Genomic DNA, 17,433 nt, shown 5'->3' with positions numbered 1-17,433 from the left:
TCTTATGCTGAGATGATTCCGTTTGTCAGGCTGAGGAACCTGCATCTGCTGAAAACTGTGTTGAACTTGGTCAACAATTGAGGAACCAGTGATCAATTTTCTGAAACTCCCTTAGAAATCGTCCTGTGCCTAGAAACTCCATCCTCTATTATGCCCTGGAGTCAGTGTCTGTTGTCTCTCAGTCACAGCAAGTAGTATTTTGGCCACATCCCAGACTAGACAAGCTTCAGTCCTAGAAGCAATTGATGTTCTCAATAAAGATGAGGAGCAAATTACCTTCTCTTTGCTATTTGATTATCCGCAGTCCTTCACACACAGTACAATGTCAAAAGCTTAAACAACTCTCTGTCTCCCTTCATTTTTGCATGGAATTTGTGCCTAGCATATGTGGTTAGCTTTGAGGTGAGATGATTTTGTGCTTATTGTAGTACAATTTCATTATATCCAGACATCCCAAGTGTCCCGGAAGTTCCGGGAGTCTCCCGCATATGGTTAGCGGCTCCCTGATGCCCGCAAATTAGTTAAAATCTCCCGTTACCTAGAGCGAGCGAGCAAGAGCGCGCATGCGCGACAGAGACTGCGCTCCAAACCTTGTAGCGCGCGCACGGCAGAGAGGGAGGGGGAGCGAGAGAATTTGTGTGTGTGTGTGTGTGTGTGTATGTGTGTGTGTATGTGTGCGCCTCATTAAGCGCATGTAAGACAGAGAGCATCCTGATTGGCCTGTTTCGGTAAGTTAACCAATCAATTGTAAGTGTGGGCGGGCTTTTTATCACGAAAGTGTCCCCCTGTCTTATAAGCGTTAAACATGATAATGTTGTACACTGTAAAGTTTGTAATAGTGACTTCAGCATTGCCCATGGCGGGGTAAATGATTGTAAAAGACGTGTTGACGTCACTTCAACAAGTTTCATTTCATCTTCAGCTTATATAAATAATAAAAGTGATATACATTTTTTAATATAATTAACAAATAATTGGGTAACACTTTACAATAAGGTTCATTAGTTAACATTAGTTTACTACATTAGTTAACATGAACTAATAATGAACTGCACTTATAAAGCATTTATTTATCTTTGTTAATGATAATTTGAACATTTACTAATACATTATTCAAATCTTATTAACATTAGTCAATGCACCGTGAACGAACAAGAATAAACCTATAAACAGCTGAATTTTTATTAATTAACTTTTTTCCTTTTTTTTTTTGGGGGGGGGGGGGGGGGGGTTTTTGCAGGTTGTGATGTCTGTATATCTCCCTGATCACTCACTCACTCACTCATTTTCTACCGCTTATCCGAACTACCTCGGGTATCTCAGGCATCATCGGGCATCAAGGCAGGATACACCCTGCACGGAGTGCCAACCCATCGCAGGGCACACACACTCTCATTCACTCACGCACTCACACACTACGGAAAATTTTTCCAGAGATGCCAATCAACCTACCATGCATGTCTTTGGACCGGGGAGGAAACCGGAGTACCCGGAGGAAACCCCCGAGGCACAGGGAGAACATGCAAACTCCATACACACAAGGTGGAGGCGGGAACCCCCAACCCTGGAGGTGTGAGGCGAACGTGCTAACCACTAAGCCACCGTGCCCCCCTCTCCCTGATCATAAAAAGAAAATAACTGTACTTTTCTTGTTTATTCTATATAAAAAAAGGGGCCTTGACAGCTCCAAATATTGTCTGAATCACCACCATGCTTTAGGAAAAGTCATGGACAGCTGTATCTTCTGATTAGTTTTTGATTTTAGGAGTTCTACATAATTGTTTGCTGAATTCTGAATCCTACCTTGGCATTTCTAAAATTCTGAAATTCCTGAAATAACAGAAAGATAAGCTTTCACATTTTTAGTTTACATACATTACAATTACAATACATTTTGTATTATTATTGACTAAATGAACACAATAGTAACTGTTCAAGAGCATTCAAAGAGATAAAAGTATATACTCAAATCAACCTATAAATATACTGTCAGCAGAGTGAGAAGATCCACCATCATAGAGTCCTTTCCACTGTCTCAGATTGTAAAGACCCTTGCCAGCATCTACCAGATAAAAGCATCAGGTCCCCCTAGAGCAAGCATGGCCAGAGCAGGAGCAGCAGTTCCAAGCCTCTCTCCACACCAGACCCACAGGTGCTCCGGAGCATGATCATGGACTTCAGGACAAACTGGGGTCATTCATCAAGTTCTTCGAGTATACTGAGAAAGCAGGATAGGTTTCAGGCCATTGGGAGGCTGGGGGTAGCTTGGGTTATGCCTCCAGCCCCCTTAGAACTTTTTACATAGCTTTCTAAAATCTTGTCGGGGGCCTGTGCCCCAGTGATCAAACTCTAGAAATGCCACTGGTTTTGGAAATGTAATGTATTACAGTGTTAAAGAATAAAGAAAAAATGTGTCATCATTCAACATTATCAATATTTGTGTGCCTGGTTTCCTCCAGACATAACACTTGCTATTCAGGCCAAAAAGTTGAATCTTTGTTTCTCCAGACCAGTTTCTCCAATTTTGTTTCTCATGGTCTGAGAGTTTTTCGGGTGCCTTTTGGCAAACTCCAGGTGGGCTGCCATATGCCTTTTACTGAGGAGTAGCTTCCATCTGTCCATTCTACCATACAGGCCTGATTGGTCGAGTGCTGCAGAGATGGTTGTTCTTCTTGAAGTTTCTCCTCTCTTCACAGAGAAATGCTGTAGCTCTGTTACTGACATAGTTGTCAAAAAGTTATTCATATTTAACACAGGCCTAAACCTAGCAGTTTAGTTCATACACACTCCATGTTTAAATCTAAATATAGATACAGATATGATCAGTGGCTTTAATTAGCACTCATCTCTGTCTTTTTAATATCAAATCTGTTACATTTCTATATTTAGTACTACTGCAGTGATTCCTTGATCAAATACAAATAAATAGAATTTAAATGTGCAAAGCCAATTCCAACACTGTAGTCATCACTGTATTGTCATGCCTAACCAAACATCTCTCATGACTTAGGAACTATCTTCACACAAATTACTAAGAAGGAACTACAACTGCACAAAAACAGAAAAACACAATTTATTGCGAGTCTGAAAAAAAAATAATAGAGGAAATTGTAACTTTCAGCCAAGCCCACATGTTCCTTTTCCTGCTCATTTTCCTGCTCTCCATCATACTTGTTTCCACATGTTGTCTTCTAACTCGAACCCTTTAATCCTTGCTTTTCTTTTAGTTTCTCATTTTTTCTGCTCCAACATGCACTTTCTCTGCATATCATTGTTTTTAAACCACAAGCAGTAAAAAGTCTATGCCTTATATACACTTATACAACATTGATTCATTCATAATGTTTATTATTCAGTAATACGAATTCAGTAATCACTCTTACTTACTGATTCGATAGACAGTATGCTCTGCATAGTTTTTTATTACCTGTAATTACGCTTTCTACCACTAGATGGTAGTGTAGGTGCATTGTCACGACTGTGCAGTCTTTTGAATCCCACATCTCAAATATTTGTGAAATGTATTAATTACGTTAATCACATAGCTATCTATTGTTCTTCAAACACTTGTCGATCAACGAGAAGTTATGTCATGTTACAGGCTGTAGCAGTTGAGCTCTGAGCTTCATAGGCATACACTAAAACACACTTATGAAGTACCTCATATATCAAGCCCCTCTATAAAAGAGTCACAGAGACAATCAGGGCCATCTGAGTTCTCTAACTGGACGACTGCATCCAGGCTTGTCACATGACAAATGTACGGACAGGAATAAAAAGAAGAAAAGGTCAGGTACAAGAAGAAAATTTAACCCAAATGATACCAATGAGGATGCTGAGACATGTAACTATAGAGCACAAAGCGTATAATAAATTTCCAAGTAGCCCACATTTCCTCCTTAGTGTTTACTTAGTGTTTATCTCTGCATTATTTAATCACACAAATATTAAAAAGGCCTCTGTTCAGAAATCCTGTAATACCTACAGGATGTTACCTACAGTTTTATATTTCACCTTCATTAGCCTAGTTCACTTATTGTTCACTATTTAAACAGCATAAATGGTATAGTCTAGACTATCAGTTTATTTAAAAAGTTAATTTTCATTTATTTTAGTATTGTTCATTATATTTGTTTGCATTATCCATGTAATGTTTGCCTACTGTATATGAAAATAATTCTTGTCAAATACATTCCAATACAAAGCCAAATAAAGTAAGACTTGAGCCTTATGAGATGTCTAGTGCAAGTCTTGCACTAATATTTTAATTGTGTAAAAAAGTAATCTAGTGTGTAGACATAATCAAATGTCCTTTACAGTGTAAGAAATCTTTTTTGCGTATTACAGAAACTGCTGATCTCCTGGAATTTCCACATATAACAGTGTCTACAGTTCGAGGGACAAAAATATTGAGTGAGAAAAAGTTCTATGAACAGTAATATTCTATGGACTGTAATACTTTGATGATGAGAAAGGTTCGAGGAAAATGGCCAGATTCTAGCTGTCAAGAAGGATACAATAAGTCATTTAATCGGTTTTTACACCAATGGTGAGGAGAAAAGCAACTCAGCATGCAAAACATCAAACCTTGAGGTACACCCAAGAACAGGAATCTAAGGCTATCATGGACAAGCTCACTAAAACTTTAAAGTTTAAAGATTAAAGAGAAATTATCTGGACCCTACTTGTATATGTTATCTGTTGTACAGTTAAAGCACCAATTAACACTATAAAAAAGCGAATTCTCTTAAATCGCCTTAAGATGACGCTTCAGTGAGCAATGGCATTTCGTACATTGGACATATGTTATATTTCTGCTTCGTTGCCTTCGCGAGAAAGGGAAGTAGGAAAAGGAAACGCGATGCGTATTTGAAGAAATTGGAATTACGCGGAATTTTGAGATGCACCCACTGAGATTCCGCAGTGTATAATCACTTTATGTTAACATCGCGCATGCGTATCATTTATTTTGCGCGTTTCGGCGAAGCCCCTCCTCCAGTGCCAAGGCTTGAGCTTCCCTGTTTCACTTAACACCAGTGAAGACAGTTTCACCTTGATGACAGTTTCATCATTTTGCTCAGCAATGAGCACTCACAATAATGTCTCTGTAGAAATAACTACGAGGAAACAAGCAGAGAATGCAAGAAACTAAAAATGTGATCAGTTTCATGCGCCGTTGGATCAAACATGTGCATAGATTACAGTATGTCTAAAACAGCACAAGGTCCTGCGTTTTCCTGTTCAAGCGGTAGAAAAGAATGAATCAGAAAGGAAATAACGCAGAATAATTCAGCCGACATTAAAAATGATACACATTTACTAGTGTGTAATAATATTAATATTAATAATAATAATAATAATATACAACTTAATGTTAATGTCGTGTAATAAAAACCTTCATTTATTTTGGGAAAGCGTGCGCAAAATTGTTCCGATGCTTTACCGCATGCTGGCATCCAATCTTGTCTTTAAATCTTTTCTTTTGACTGCTCATTGTTCTAAGGTGAAACTGACGAAAAGGCTAAACGTGCGTCCCTTTCTGTGAACTCACGGATCACGTAATATCCTTTTGCAATGATTTATGCGTTTTCTTGGGACGGCGAGTTTGGTGCAGCGACCCAAACGCACGCTGTGTCCAGTGCTTCATACTGCAATCCGCATAAATCGGCAAGAAGAAGGTCGCATCAGTGAACACTGCTGCGACTGGACAGTTTCCCAAACTGGACACTGATGCAATATTTTCGTTCAATAATTAATGAATCCATTAACAATTTTGGCGCCCCAGGACGCATTGACATGTCTTTTCCCACCCAGAGGATGACTTTGATGATTTCATAAAGCCACACGTGATTGCTGAATTGAATTATTTTGTCATGACGATATCAAAAATAACACTGTCTTAGGGAGGGATTTCTGGAAAGACACGAGCGCTTGTGCTGCCTGGCGTGTGGCTGCTTGCTGTCCCGGAGCTGAAAGGAGTTCAATAATATAGTCCCCAAATATTTTAGCCTGAAATAGCCATGGCAGTTAGGATACCCTTATCTCGACGCGTGAGAGTGAAGTGGAGCGTTTTAGTCGTCCTTTTATGACGAACAAATTTAGAATCTCGCTAAACTTAATTTCGTTTCACATTTTGATCTAAATTAATAAATAACCTTTCGCGGTGTGGTTAGGATTTTTACAAGGATGGAGAGCAGGAGCACCGGTGCTGCCCAGTGTGGTTGTGCGCCCTGGGGTGGAGCTGTTCGCTGTCCCGCGTGCTCGTGGTGCTGAAATGTGCACGATGTCCGCACGGCAGAGACTCCCGGGCTGCCGTTCGCTGCACATCAACGAGGATAACGGGCGTTTCGTGCTGCTGGCGCTGCTCATCCTCACATACCTTCTGTGCGGCGCTGCGGTCTTCTCAGCTATCGAGCGGCCGTCGGAGGTGCGAGCCCGAGCGCGCTGGAATCGCACACTGCTCAACTTCAGCGACGCTTTCAACATCAGCGTTCACGAACTAAGCTCCTTCCTGCGCGAGTACGAAACCGCTGCGGCTGCCGGAATCCGGGCCGATGCCCTACGACCGCGATGGGATTTTACGGGGGCGTTTTACTTTGTGGCAACGGTTGTGTCAACTATCGGTGAGTTGGTAAATGTTGCTGGATGAGTTTTTGCGGCAATGAAAAACAGCTTAACTGCACACTGTGTTCACAATTTCCTTTATTTCCCATTCCTTTGTTAGCCTGTAAATGGATTATATAGACAAAGGGCACAGTATTTATATACACACTAATTATTCTTTTGATTATTTACCTTGTCCATTATTGTTGGTTTAGAGCAAGATTGTATCAAATAACTAACTCTGAATGGCATACTGAGATTTTATTAACTAGTTTTAATGCACCATAAGAATGTATGTGTAAGTATATATGCATTCCTTAGAACTGCATCAATAATACAGACATAGCCTAGTAGTTTATATATCAGTACAGTAGCTACCGGCAACATGGCTGCTCTTGTGACCCTACATATCCACTCTGATAGTGCCTGATACTCTTAGAAGAGACAGACAGTTTGTTTTACATACACTTTCTGTTTGTCACTGAAATATATAAGCTACACGACAGACTTTCAATCATGCCAGTGACATGGTATTAGGCTATTATCTTTGCTGTTAAAGTTCAGGACACAGCCTCAGGCTACCAGTCTGCTGCACTGCTGATGCCAGAAAACAAGTGAGAAAAAACGTACATGTTTGGCAAGTCACTAAGGAGCAAGAATGCCTTGCCCATTTTGTGTGTGCATGCAAATTATTATGTATGGGTAGAGAAATCTTTTTGGTAAGAAGTTGGTCTTGGTCAAAATGAATGTAATTAAGACGTTTAGTAGTGTAGGCCGAAACAAAAGTTTTCCAGATGCAGAAACAAGAAAAAAGGTCAAATGAGGACCTACAACAGGAAAAATGCAATCGAAATACAGAAAATAGAAAACTATCACAGAGGAACTGTGTTAGCAAAACCTTTTTTCATCTTGAGTACACACTTTATCCTGGTCAATATGCTGACACCCTTTCCTTATGATTAGGATTTTACCACAGTGAACCAAACAATGACTGCATTTCTCTGAGCACTGATACACAAAACCACCAACCTCTGTGTTTGCTTTCTTTCTCATACATTTTTAAGCAATACAGGAATGCTGCATACTCTGGTCAGATGGAACATGGATGTGTTTGTCTACATTTCTGTGACCGTGTGCAGGAATCATGCAGATGCACTATTGCCATTCAAAAGTCTTGCTGTAGCAAGCTCTCCCAGTGTAACTGCAATAATTGTATGTATAAAGAACTACACACATAAATCAAAATACAGTATATCTAAGTAATATCAGAAAGTATTTCTCTTTCTACTCATATCTTCTGTGAGTCATGTGCTCCAGGACAATTCCTCTCTAGATAAACAGAGCACAACCTTGCACATAGGTTGAATTTCTTCTGTGGTTATTCCATAATAGTCTTGTGTTTCCCAATCTCAGTTACTTGGTAGTTGTTATTGTGTTCTCTTAGTTCAATTTTTGGTTTGTATCCAATTAATTTTCTAGTTTTTATTTTGTTATTTTGAAATTATTTTGTAACTCTCTCTTAACTGATAGCTTAAAACAGTGAGATCCTGTACATAGTTTTTAATCTTTTTGCAGACCATTGCTTCAGCAGTCGTATGAAACAGTAATGTAAGTCAATATTCAGATGGAAACTGACAAAAACAGATGGTTATTTTCAACATGAGTTTGAATTTGACCTATTAATTTTGTCAGTTTTAAAAGGGTTCAGTAGACTTATTATTTCCAATGCATACTCACGCTCGTGCAACATTAAGTCCTAGCTTCATTTTCATGAGGTGTAGAAAGCAAAATGAATCCAGATTTGTTTTTCTTCTTCCCCTAATCAGAGTTATGGTTTTAATTAAATCTCTGAGATCAAATTATCAAAAACTCTGACCAGCATTTGTATGGAATATATTACTAGATATAGCTATTTATTCACAGTGTTTCACAGCAAATACCTTCTGCATCCACTAGCATTCATGGAGTGCATGGCATTGCAGATACTGTTGTATTTTTGCTGCACCAGCTTCACAGATTGTTATATCACTAACTCTATGTTTTTATGTTATCTTGTCTTGTTCTTCTTTACCACTGCTCATATATAATTGAGAGAGCATTACAAAGCAGATTGAGACTTGTTAACCAGCCTTAATTTGAAAAGACTATCAAAAGACTCAAGGACCACACAGTCCTCAGTGTAATAGACTGAGTTGTGTGTGACAAAATGCTCCTGAGAACGCTCTTTGTTTATTATGGAGAGGTGTGCACCCATTGCAGTACTTGGGCATGAGGTCTCGCCGGACTTCTAGTTCAGCAGAAGCAAAGATGCATTACCTGTTAACATAAGAAAAAAAAGATTTTTTGCAATAATTTCTTTAAATAATTTTAATATTATAAAAAAATTATTCAACAGATCCTGAAATGGCTAAAATATGGATAAAAAGTAAGAAAAAGTGAATTAGTGTTTACTTGGGAGTGAACACCAAGCAGTGTAATTGCTATTTTAAATTATTTTAAGTATATCTGCAACATTCAGTCAGAAGATGATGCACTGACGTGCTTTCCGTTCTCTCACACACTTGCCTATTGATCATGGCACCTTCCCTGACCCTATATGGAAAGCTTTTATGAGATTCTGGAATGCAGTAAACTAGGTCCCTGTTGTAGAGTATATGCTACACATCAGTCACTTCAGTCACTCGTAGGTCAGGCAAAAAGAACTGACTAATATAACAAATATAATATGAAATGACAGGGTTCTACAAAATGTTTTTACATTTCTGAATAATTAATCTTTCCTGGGTTGCTGAAACAACAGTATAGGAAAACAGAAATCTTGAATGTTCTTATCTGTCAAATTTCTCTTTCTCCCTTTTATTTTTCTGTGACTGTAGCATGCCCTTTTCTCTCTCTGTGAATAAACACCCCCTCGAACATGGGATATTACCTTCCCTTTTTAACTGTCACATTTCTAATCCATCTGATTTTAACAAATAAGAATTGTTCTAGATCATTTATTTAATGTTTAATGTGGTAGTGATCATCAATTCTGAAACCTAGTGTGGTAGCTTCTTTTAAAAATTGTTGCCATGGTAACATTCCAAGACAGTTCAATTTAGTTAATTGCATCAGCTAAAAGTAGTACAACATGCACTGATCTTTTTAGCAGCCATTCATCATGTGATCATCTGGAGAAAGTTTTATGGTTTCTTTTCAATTTGTTAAATTTACTATTTATTAAGCTGTTTAATGTAAAAGTTTAAATAATTAAAGATTTATGTACCATAAATTCATATTGGTTTTATGTTCTTAGGGATAACCAAGTAGTTCCAGCATAGCTCTATCTCCGTTTTGTCTTTTCACTCTGTTTGAACATATTCACCAAGTGTGGAATAAAGCGACATTTTAACAGTCAAAAAAAAAAAATATTAATCTATTTTCAAAAGTTATCTCACTTGCATTAGTAAAACCATAAAAATGTACACATTTATTGTTATCAGTGGCTACTGGTTTGACTACATCTTCAGCACCACACTCAACAGGTGACAGGCTGGATGAGCTGGACTTCCCCCAACAACAATGGCAGCATGCGTCCACTCTGTGTCTGGCAAGCCCCACTCATCCACTGTACAAAACCAATTCTAATCATCCCAAAGTCAAGTCTTGGTGATTATGAAGCAGGGCTACTGCTGGAGTACTCACTGGCTGTTCCAGGCTCCATAGTCCTGAACGCACTGCTCCTGCTCTGTCTCCCAGGTTTTGGCACGTGGGAACCCTCTTACAGGTCTCCCTAGAAATAAGGAGATGGAAGGCTGTCTTGGCACAAATCAAAAGAGGACGTCCCGTTATTTTTTTCCCCTTTTCTTTTACTTTGCTTTTTAGAGATTTTCTCCCACTAGCCATGCATACACAAACATACACCTGGTTCTAAATTATCCCACTGTCCCCAGTGTAGTGGGTGTTATCTGAGGCTTCATAAAATAAATTGCACTATATAATAAATAGATATTCCTTTTGGATTAATGACTGCAGGTAATTCTGAATTTTTTTAACTGATGACATGCTGCACCCAAAACCTGCACTGGTTCATGTATGGAAATGACTGGTTCCTGGACCAGTGCCATATCAAGACATGGTCTGCAAAAATGCTTACAAAAATGCACTTGATCTCATTACCTAAAGAAAAGATATTCAAAACAATTTCTCCACTTTTTTTGAGAACTCATTCTGCCCAGCTCTAATTACCACAGACAGCATTTGTACAGTGTTAATTTGCATTTAGTTGCAGTAGTCCAGTCTTGAAATGACAAGAGTCTGAACAAGTACCTGAGCAGCCTGTGTGGATAAAAATGGCCAAATCCTTCTGCTGTTGTAAAGAAGAAACAGATATGAGCGTGTCACATTAGCAACATGCAGGGAAAAGAATAGTTGAATGTCAATGGTTACCCGAAGGTTGCAAGCTGTGACTGAAGGGGAGATCAGATCGTTATGTAGGGATATTGCAAGATCCTGAAATGGGGATAAATCACTTGGGATGATCAGCAGTTCAGTTTTGCTAGGATTGAGCTTCAACTGATGAGCTGTCATCCATGAGGATATGATGTGATAAAATCACAAATAATATATGTCATTTACATCTCCTAAAAAAACAGCAAATTGGATCATCATTTAAATAAAAAATAAAAATAGCTTTGAGCTAACAAACAAGTTGTACATGTGGTCTTTAATAATATACTGATTTGTTACACAAGAACAATGTATACCTTTTCATAATGGAGATTAACAAGAATTGTCTAAATTTGTTTTTCGTTCATACACCTTGATTGTGTAAAGAAAAGTACGAAAATGTACCCAAACAATTTATCTTGATTTTGTAAAACAATAGCCCTCAGCCTTAAAACTAAATCAGTTTAAATTTCTTTGATAGATATACAATAGGGTCAATAAAACATTACTTATTTTTTTTTTAGTTTTGTGAACACTTAATAATAGTGAATAATAGCAAACTTAATCCATTATAGTAAAATATGCACTTTGGGGTCTTTTATTTTCAATTTCACCAATTTTACAACAGTTAGTGTCAGTACACAGCCTTTGAAAACGTTTGAGCTAGAGCTAGACAAATAAATTTGAATTTAATTGAATATCGTTTTTGCTGAATCTCTCTTTGCTGTCTTTGTCCCCTAGGTTTTGGGATGACAACCCCAGTGACGGTAGCTGGCAAAGTGTTTCTGATCTTCTATGGTCTCCTTGGGTGTGCGGCCACTATTCTATTCTTTAACCTTTTCCTAGAACGTATCATCACCCTCTTAGCTGTGGTGATGAAAGCTTTTAGGCTTCATCGTTTGCGCACTAGTGGCCTTCTCCCACCAGGAATCTGCCAGGACTTCGCAGCCAGCACTCTTCCAGGTTGGAAACCCTCTGTCTATCATGTGATGCTGATCCTGGGTCTGTCAGCTATCATCATCTCCTGCTGCGCCTCAGCCATGTATACCCCAATAGAAGGCTGGGCCTACCTCGACTCCCTCTATTTCTGCTTTGTCACATTCAGCACTATAGGTTTTGGAGACCTAGTGAGCAGCCAGAACAAAGCTTACAGCTACCAGGGCCTGTACCGGTTGGCCAACTTTCTTTTAATCCTGACAGGTGTCTGCTGCATCTACTCGCTCTTCAATGTGATTTCCATTGTAATCAAGCAGGTGCTCAACTGGATGCTGAGCAAAATGAGTTGCCTTTGCTGCCAGCGCTGCAACAAGGCTAGTGCTTTCTTAGGGCGGCGAAATGCCATCCGTCCTGGAACACGGCTCAAACAGGGCCATTTTGGGTACACATATGACTCTGAAGGGCCTTGTGACAATGACCGGGAGAGCAGAAGGCTATCTGGTGAGATGATCTCCATGCGGGATTTGGCAGGCTCAAACAAAATATCACTGGCCATTATGCAGAAACAGCTCTCAGAGTCTGCAAATGGGTACCCCAGGACAGTTTGTGGAAGCTCAAGACTCAATGGTTTCTCTGGGGGAGTTGGTGCTTTGGGCATCATGAACAACAGACTGGCAGAGACAAGTGACTCTAGGTAAAGCTATCTTATGCATCAAGAGTAGCACTGTAGTTTATAGGAAAGTACAGGACCTCTGATGTTCTGAAGGATTTTGTTTTGACTATAGTCTTACTTTGCCATGGCCACAAGTTCCAGTGAAACAGCATGATTTGCATGATGTATTTGAGATATCCATTTGAGCCAGGATTTATTGTGGTACCCCACTGGTTGGGATTTTCTAGCTTGAACCTAGTAAAAAATATTTGGAATGCATAGTATATCATAGCCTTAATGACAAATAATGAAACCAAACATTTTGGGAATTCAGAACTAAACATAGAACACTGTCTATGATTGATATAAATCTTCTCAATTACCCAGGATCACCTCCTGGGACTGTAGGTTAAAGTAACATTATTTTCAATTATCAATATACAATACAATAACATATTGCACATGCCTATATTTCAGCTATGCATCTCTTTCATAAAATATAATTTAAATAATCTTGATTAAAAAGTCAAATGAATAATATGCATATCAGAATGTTGTTGACAGAATTGTGAGGAAAAAGACTTTGACCCCTTAATAAATGTATATAATAATAAATAAGAATAGTGGATCATAGATTTTAAAAATTCTATTTAATTATTTAACAGATAAAAACAAGATTACTGGTTAAATTCCTGTCCAGGGTGTACCCTGCCTTTGCTGGGTAAAGCCTGGACAGTACACTGCCCAAAGACTACTGGGATACGCTCAAAGTTCCCTCAAAACAATAGGATAAGGGGTGTAGAGAATGGATGGATGGATATTTGTACTAGATATTCATACCAGAAAAGCATATTGTAGTTTGTGATTGGAATTGAGTAGATGGTATTCTGGTCAATTTGTGTTAAAGAAATGGTCAACTCGCATATTTTGCAAGATTTGTTTTTCTTGGGATCATTTAGCAACATATTACTAGGATCTAAAACATATTTTGTTAGTTGATAGTCATTTTAATGCTGAGTAAGCTAATCTTATTTCAACACTTAGATCATAGATCCTTTTCAATGTGATTCAAAGTCATTGCTTCCTCAATGGTCACTGTGATCAAAACATGCAAAATAATGTATAGTTGAGGCCAAAGGTTTACTCAAGGCAACAGATATTCAAACTCAACTTTTCACAACTCCATACATTACAATACCTTTCCTGTTTAATTTCAAAGTAATAGACATGAATCCAATTTATTTAAGTATTTGCTACATCAGATTTTTAGTTGGTCAAATGATTACATATTCCTTATACGTTTTTGTTGAAATGCTGGGGTTAATTAGTAATTCTGGTCAAGATTTTTCATGTATACATATTTAGTTAGTTTTTTATTTAAAATTAATAATTGTTATACAAAAATTATATTATTTTTAATTATTTAAAATTAAAAATTGTTATACAGAAATTTTGGTACATGCTTGGAAGTCAATTGCTGTGTTTGTAATTAGTAATTTATTCATGTAATTGGTCAAGTTTAACCGATAAAGTAGAAAAATTGAGCCACCATGTTTCTCTTTTGTTAGCAACAAGTTATCCAGGTAAGTGCGATGAATAATATATTCCTCCTCAAACAGCAGAATGTACACCCACTGTTCACTTTATTTTATGAGAAAAATCTGCACATTAATGTAGATCTGTTTTCAGTCAATCATTAGGCACACATGCCTAAAACCATTCAGATACAAGAGCTTCTGTTAATATTCACATAAAACATCAGAGTGGGTTAAAATGTGATACCTCAGAGCCAACAAAAAGTCTGTGGTAATGCAAATAAACACTCTTTAACACCATGGTGAGCAGAAAAACATCTCCGAACACATCAAACCTTGAGATGAATGAGCTACAAGAGCAGAAGATCATATTAGATTCTACTCTTGTAGGCCAAGAACAACAATCTGAGGCTAACATGGGCACAGACTCACCCAACTTATACAGCAGAAGTGATTTTTTTTTTCAGTCTCTACAGAATCAATTGGATTACAGGAGAAGAACCTGACATGGTTTCTGCCTTTGTGGCCTATTCAACTCAATGCATGTGTAGTGTATAGTCCATATATGCATTGGAATTTATTTGTTTGATGATTGATCTAAAGCAAATAATTAAATTTTTTTTTTTACTATTTATAGTTTTACTTTTACATGCACAGAAGTGTTTTGTTTCTGATGCTGTGCACAATCATGTTGAGTTGACGTCAGTCTGTAACTGGTGAATTAGTTAAATAGACCAGCCAAGTTGGCGAAAAGGAAATTCAAAAATAGAAACTGCAACATCTATAGCATATAGAGCAAAGAATAATTATTTTAAATATCCTTTATTTATTTAAGCAAGCAAGAATGGTTAAATTAACAAATGAAAAGTAAATGGACGGAAGAGAAATCCAAATAAAATCAATATTTGGTGTGACCACCCTTTTTTGAAGGAACCCACACAGTTTTTGAAGGAACTTGGAAGGTAGGTTGTCCAAGCATCTTGGAGAACTAACCACGGATTTTCTGTGGGTGAAGGCTGCCTTGAGAACACCATTAATCTTGACCAAATTTCCAACTTGCTTCACTGTTGGCTGCAGACACTAATTATTGTACCAACCTGAAGCCTTTTAACAAACAAACTGCCTCCTCCTTATCCTTTTTGTGCAAAGTTGAGACGCTTAGCTTTGTTTCCAAGTCAGTGGCTTTTCGTTATGGCTTTTTGGTAATAATTCTTCAATGAAGACAACTTCTGACCAGACTGTCCTGGACAGTAGATGGGTATAGCTGGGTCCCACAGGTTTCCGCCAGTTCTTTGATGATGGCACTGCTGGACATCTTCTGATGTTGGAGGAAAGTAAGCATGATGTGTTGTTCGTCTGCTCCATTAAGTTTCCTTGGCTGACCACTGCGTCTACGGTCCTCAACATTGTCCATTTCTTTGTGTTTCTTCAAAATAGCTTAAACAGCACCTCTTGAAACCCCATTCTTCTTTGAAATCTTTGCCTGGGAGACAAATCTTTGCCTTGATATATATTACTATATTATATGCATATTAGTACAACATCACCCGGCCCCAATTCGGTGTCATTGCCTTTTAATTTTTTTTTTCTGCCTTTAAAAGTTAGTCAAAAGCATCTCACAAGCTGAAATTGTTGCTCATTCCTTCTGTCATAACTAACATGCTTTTGCAGTTCACGCCACAAATGTTCTGTGGGATTCAGGTCAGGGTCTTTGTGATGGCTGGTCTTTTATCAGGTCTTTGTGATGGCTGCTCCATATACTTCTATTTTGTTGCCATTTTGAGATTATATTTAGGATCAGTGTCCTGTTGTACCCAGCGGTGAGCAAGTTTTAGCTGATATTTGGAAATGTTGCTTCAGTATTTCTTCCTTTCTCTGATCTACTATTTGAAGCAGGCCATTCATATTTCCAGCAAAAAAGCCCCAAAACACGATGATGGTATTATTTGGATGAAATATTTACACTTTATTCTCCATACATATATTTGATCATTATGGCCAAACAACTTAAATTTTGTCCTTCAAAATGCTAGGCCTTCATCCTTTATCACATGGGAACCTCGGTCTGATTTATTTATTTTTTTTTTTTTATGCCGGTCTTGGAATGGGGGCTTCTATCTTGCTCAAAAACCTTTAAGGCCATGGTACTAAATATTTATGTTATAAGTGGTTTGACCTATTTGGTTCATGATTCCTTCAACTTCTTTAGAAGCTCCTTTCTTATTGTCTTGTGGTTGGACCTTTTGGACAAAAGTTCACTTCTGTGATTTAATTTCTACCTCCTTTCTAAACCATACAGTCTCTCAGGATTCTTATATTGTCATACAATCTTCGTGCAGATACTCATGGTACCTTGGAAATTACTCATAAAGACCTTATGGAGAGCATAAAGATCTTATGGAGGGCCAAAATTTGTAAAATAAGCCAACTTGGCTTAGTTGCTTCTTAAAGGTAGGTTCTTTTACATCCATGTGTGTCCACTTAAAAATGCCTAATTATAACAAATGGCCAACCATAAGCTTTATTATATATAATTTACTGGTATGTTCCTGATTATTTAATGAGTCAATCATCAAGGTGTATTTAATCCTTTGACCCACTAGAATTCTGACATAGTAAATTAAAGTTGAAATCTACTTCTAATTGATTGTTTTAATAATTACTTCTGATGTCAACATAGTATATACCCTAACTGGCTTGTTAAAAGAGATATGAAATATGTGGAGTTGTGAAAAAATGAGATTGAATATCTTTAGCCTAGGTCTAACCTTAAACTTTTGATCCTAACTGTACAGTTCTTTAGTAGTCTAAACTGTGGCCTTTCCGATTTCTGTATAATGCCATGAAAATAACAATGGTTTGTGAGTGTGGACTAGTGGAAGAGTGTGGACTAGCGAATGTCCTTAACCCTTCCATCTTATGCGGTTTGAAAGTAAAAATAACTAAAATAGTCTTCAGTGGGTTGGGATCCTGAATCCTGATGTCTTGTGCTAGAGGTTTCACGAAAGTTTTTTCATCATTGAAGATGATTGTTAAAATTATTTGTCTAATAATATAACAATGTAATATGAAATGTAAGTTAAGAATAGAATCCAGGTTAGTTTATATTTTAAAGAGAAACTAGTTAGAAATCAAAGATACAAAAACCTTCTCCATGCTTGCATTAACAAGATGTGATTTTTTTTTTTTTTTAATAAATAAACAAAATAAACTGAGAAGTTATGATTGTATATCAGTTTGGGAATTTTTTTGTAAACCATATGCAGTTGAACTGTGTAA

At 37.6% G+C, this 17,433-nt stretch overlaps 1 protein-coding gene across 1 annotated transcript; it reads left to right on the top strand.

The window, feature by feature from the left end:
* Positions 1-6,283: 6,283 nt before the first annotated feature.
* kcnk12 (potassium channel, subfamily K, member 12) lies at positions 6,284-12,665 on the top strand. Its single transcript, XM_060871344.1, has 2 exons — positions 6,284-6,623; positions 11,773-12,665. The coding sequence occupies exons 1-2, from the start codon at positions 6,284-6,286 to the stop codon at positions 12,663-12,665; spliced, it is 1,233 nt and encodes a 410-aa protein (XP_060727327.1).
* Positions 12,666-17,433: the final 4,768 nt, after the last annotated feature.

The sequence above is a fragment of the Tachysurus vachellii genome, chromosome 6, assembly GCF_030014155.1.
Source record: "Tachysurus vachellii isolate PV-2020 chromosome 6, HZAU_Pvac_v1, whole genome shotgun sequence".
NCBI classification, from domain to species: domain Eukaryota; kingdom Metazoa; phylum Chordata; class Actinopteri; order Siluriformes; family Bagridae; genus Tachysurus; species Tachysurus vachellii.
This window is presented reverse-complemented; position numbering and strand designations above follow the sequence as displayed.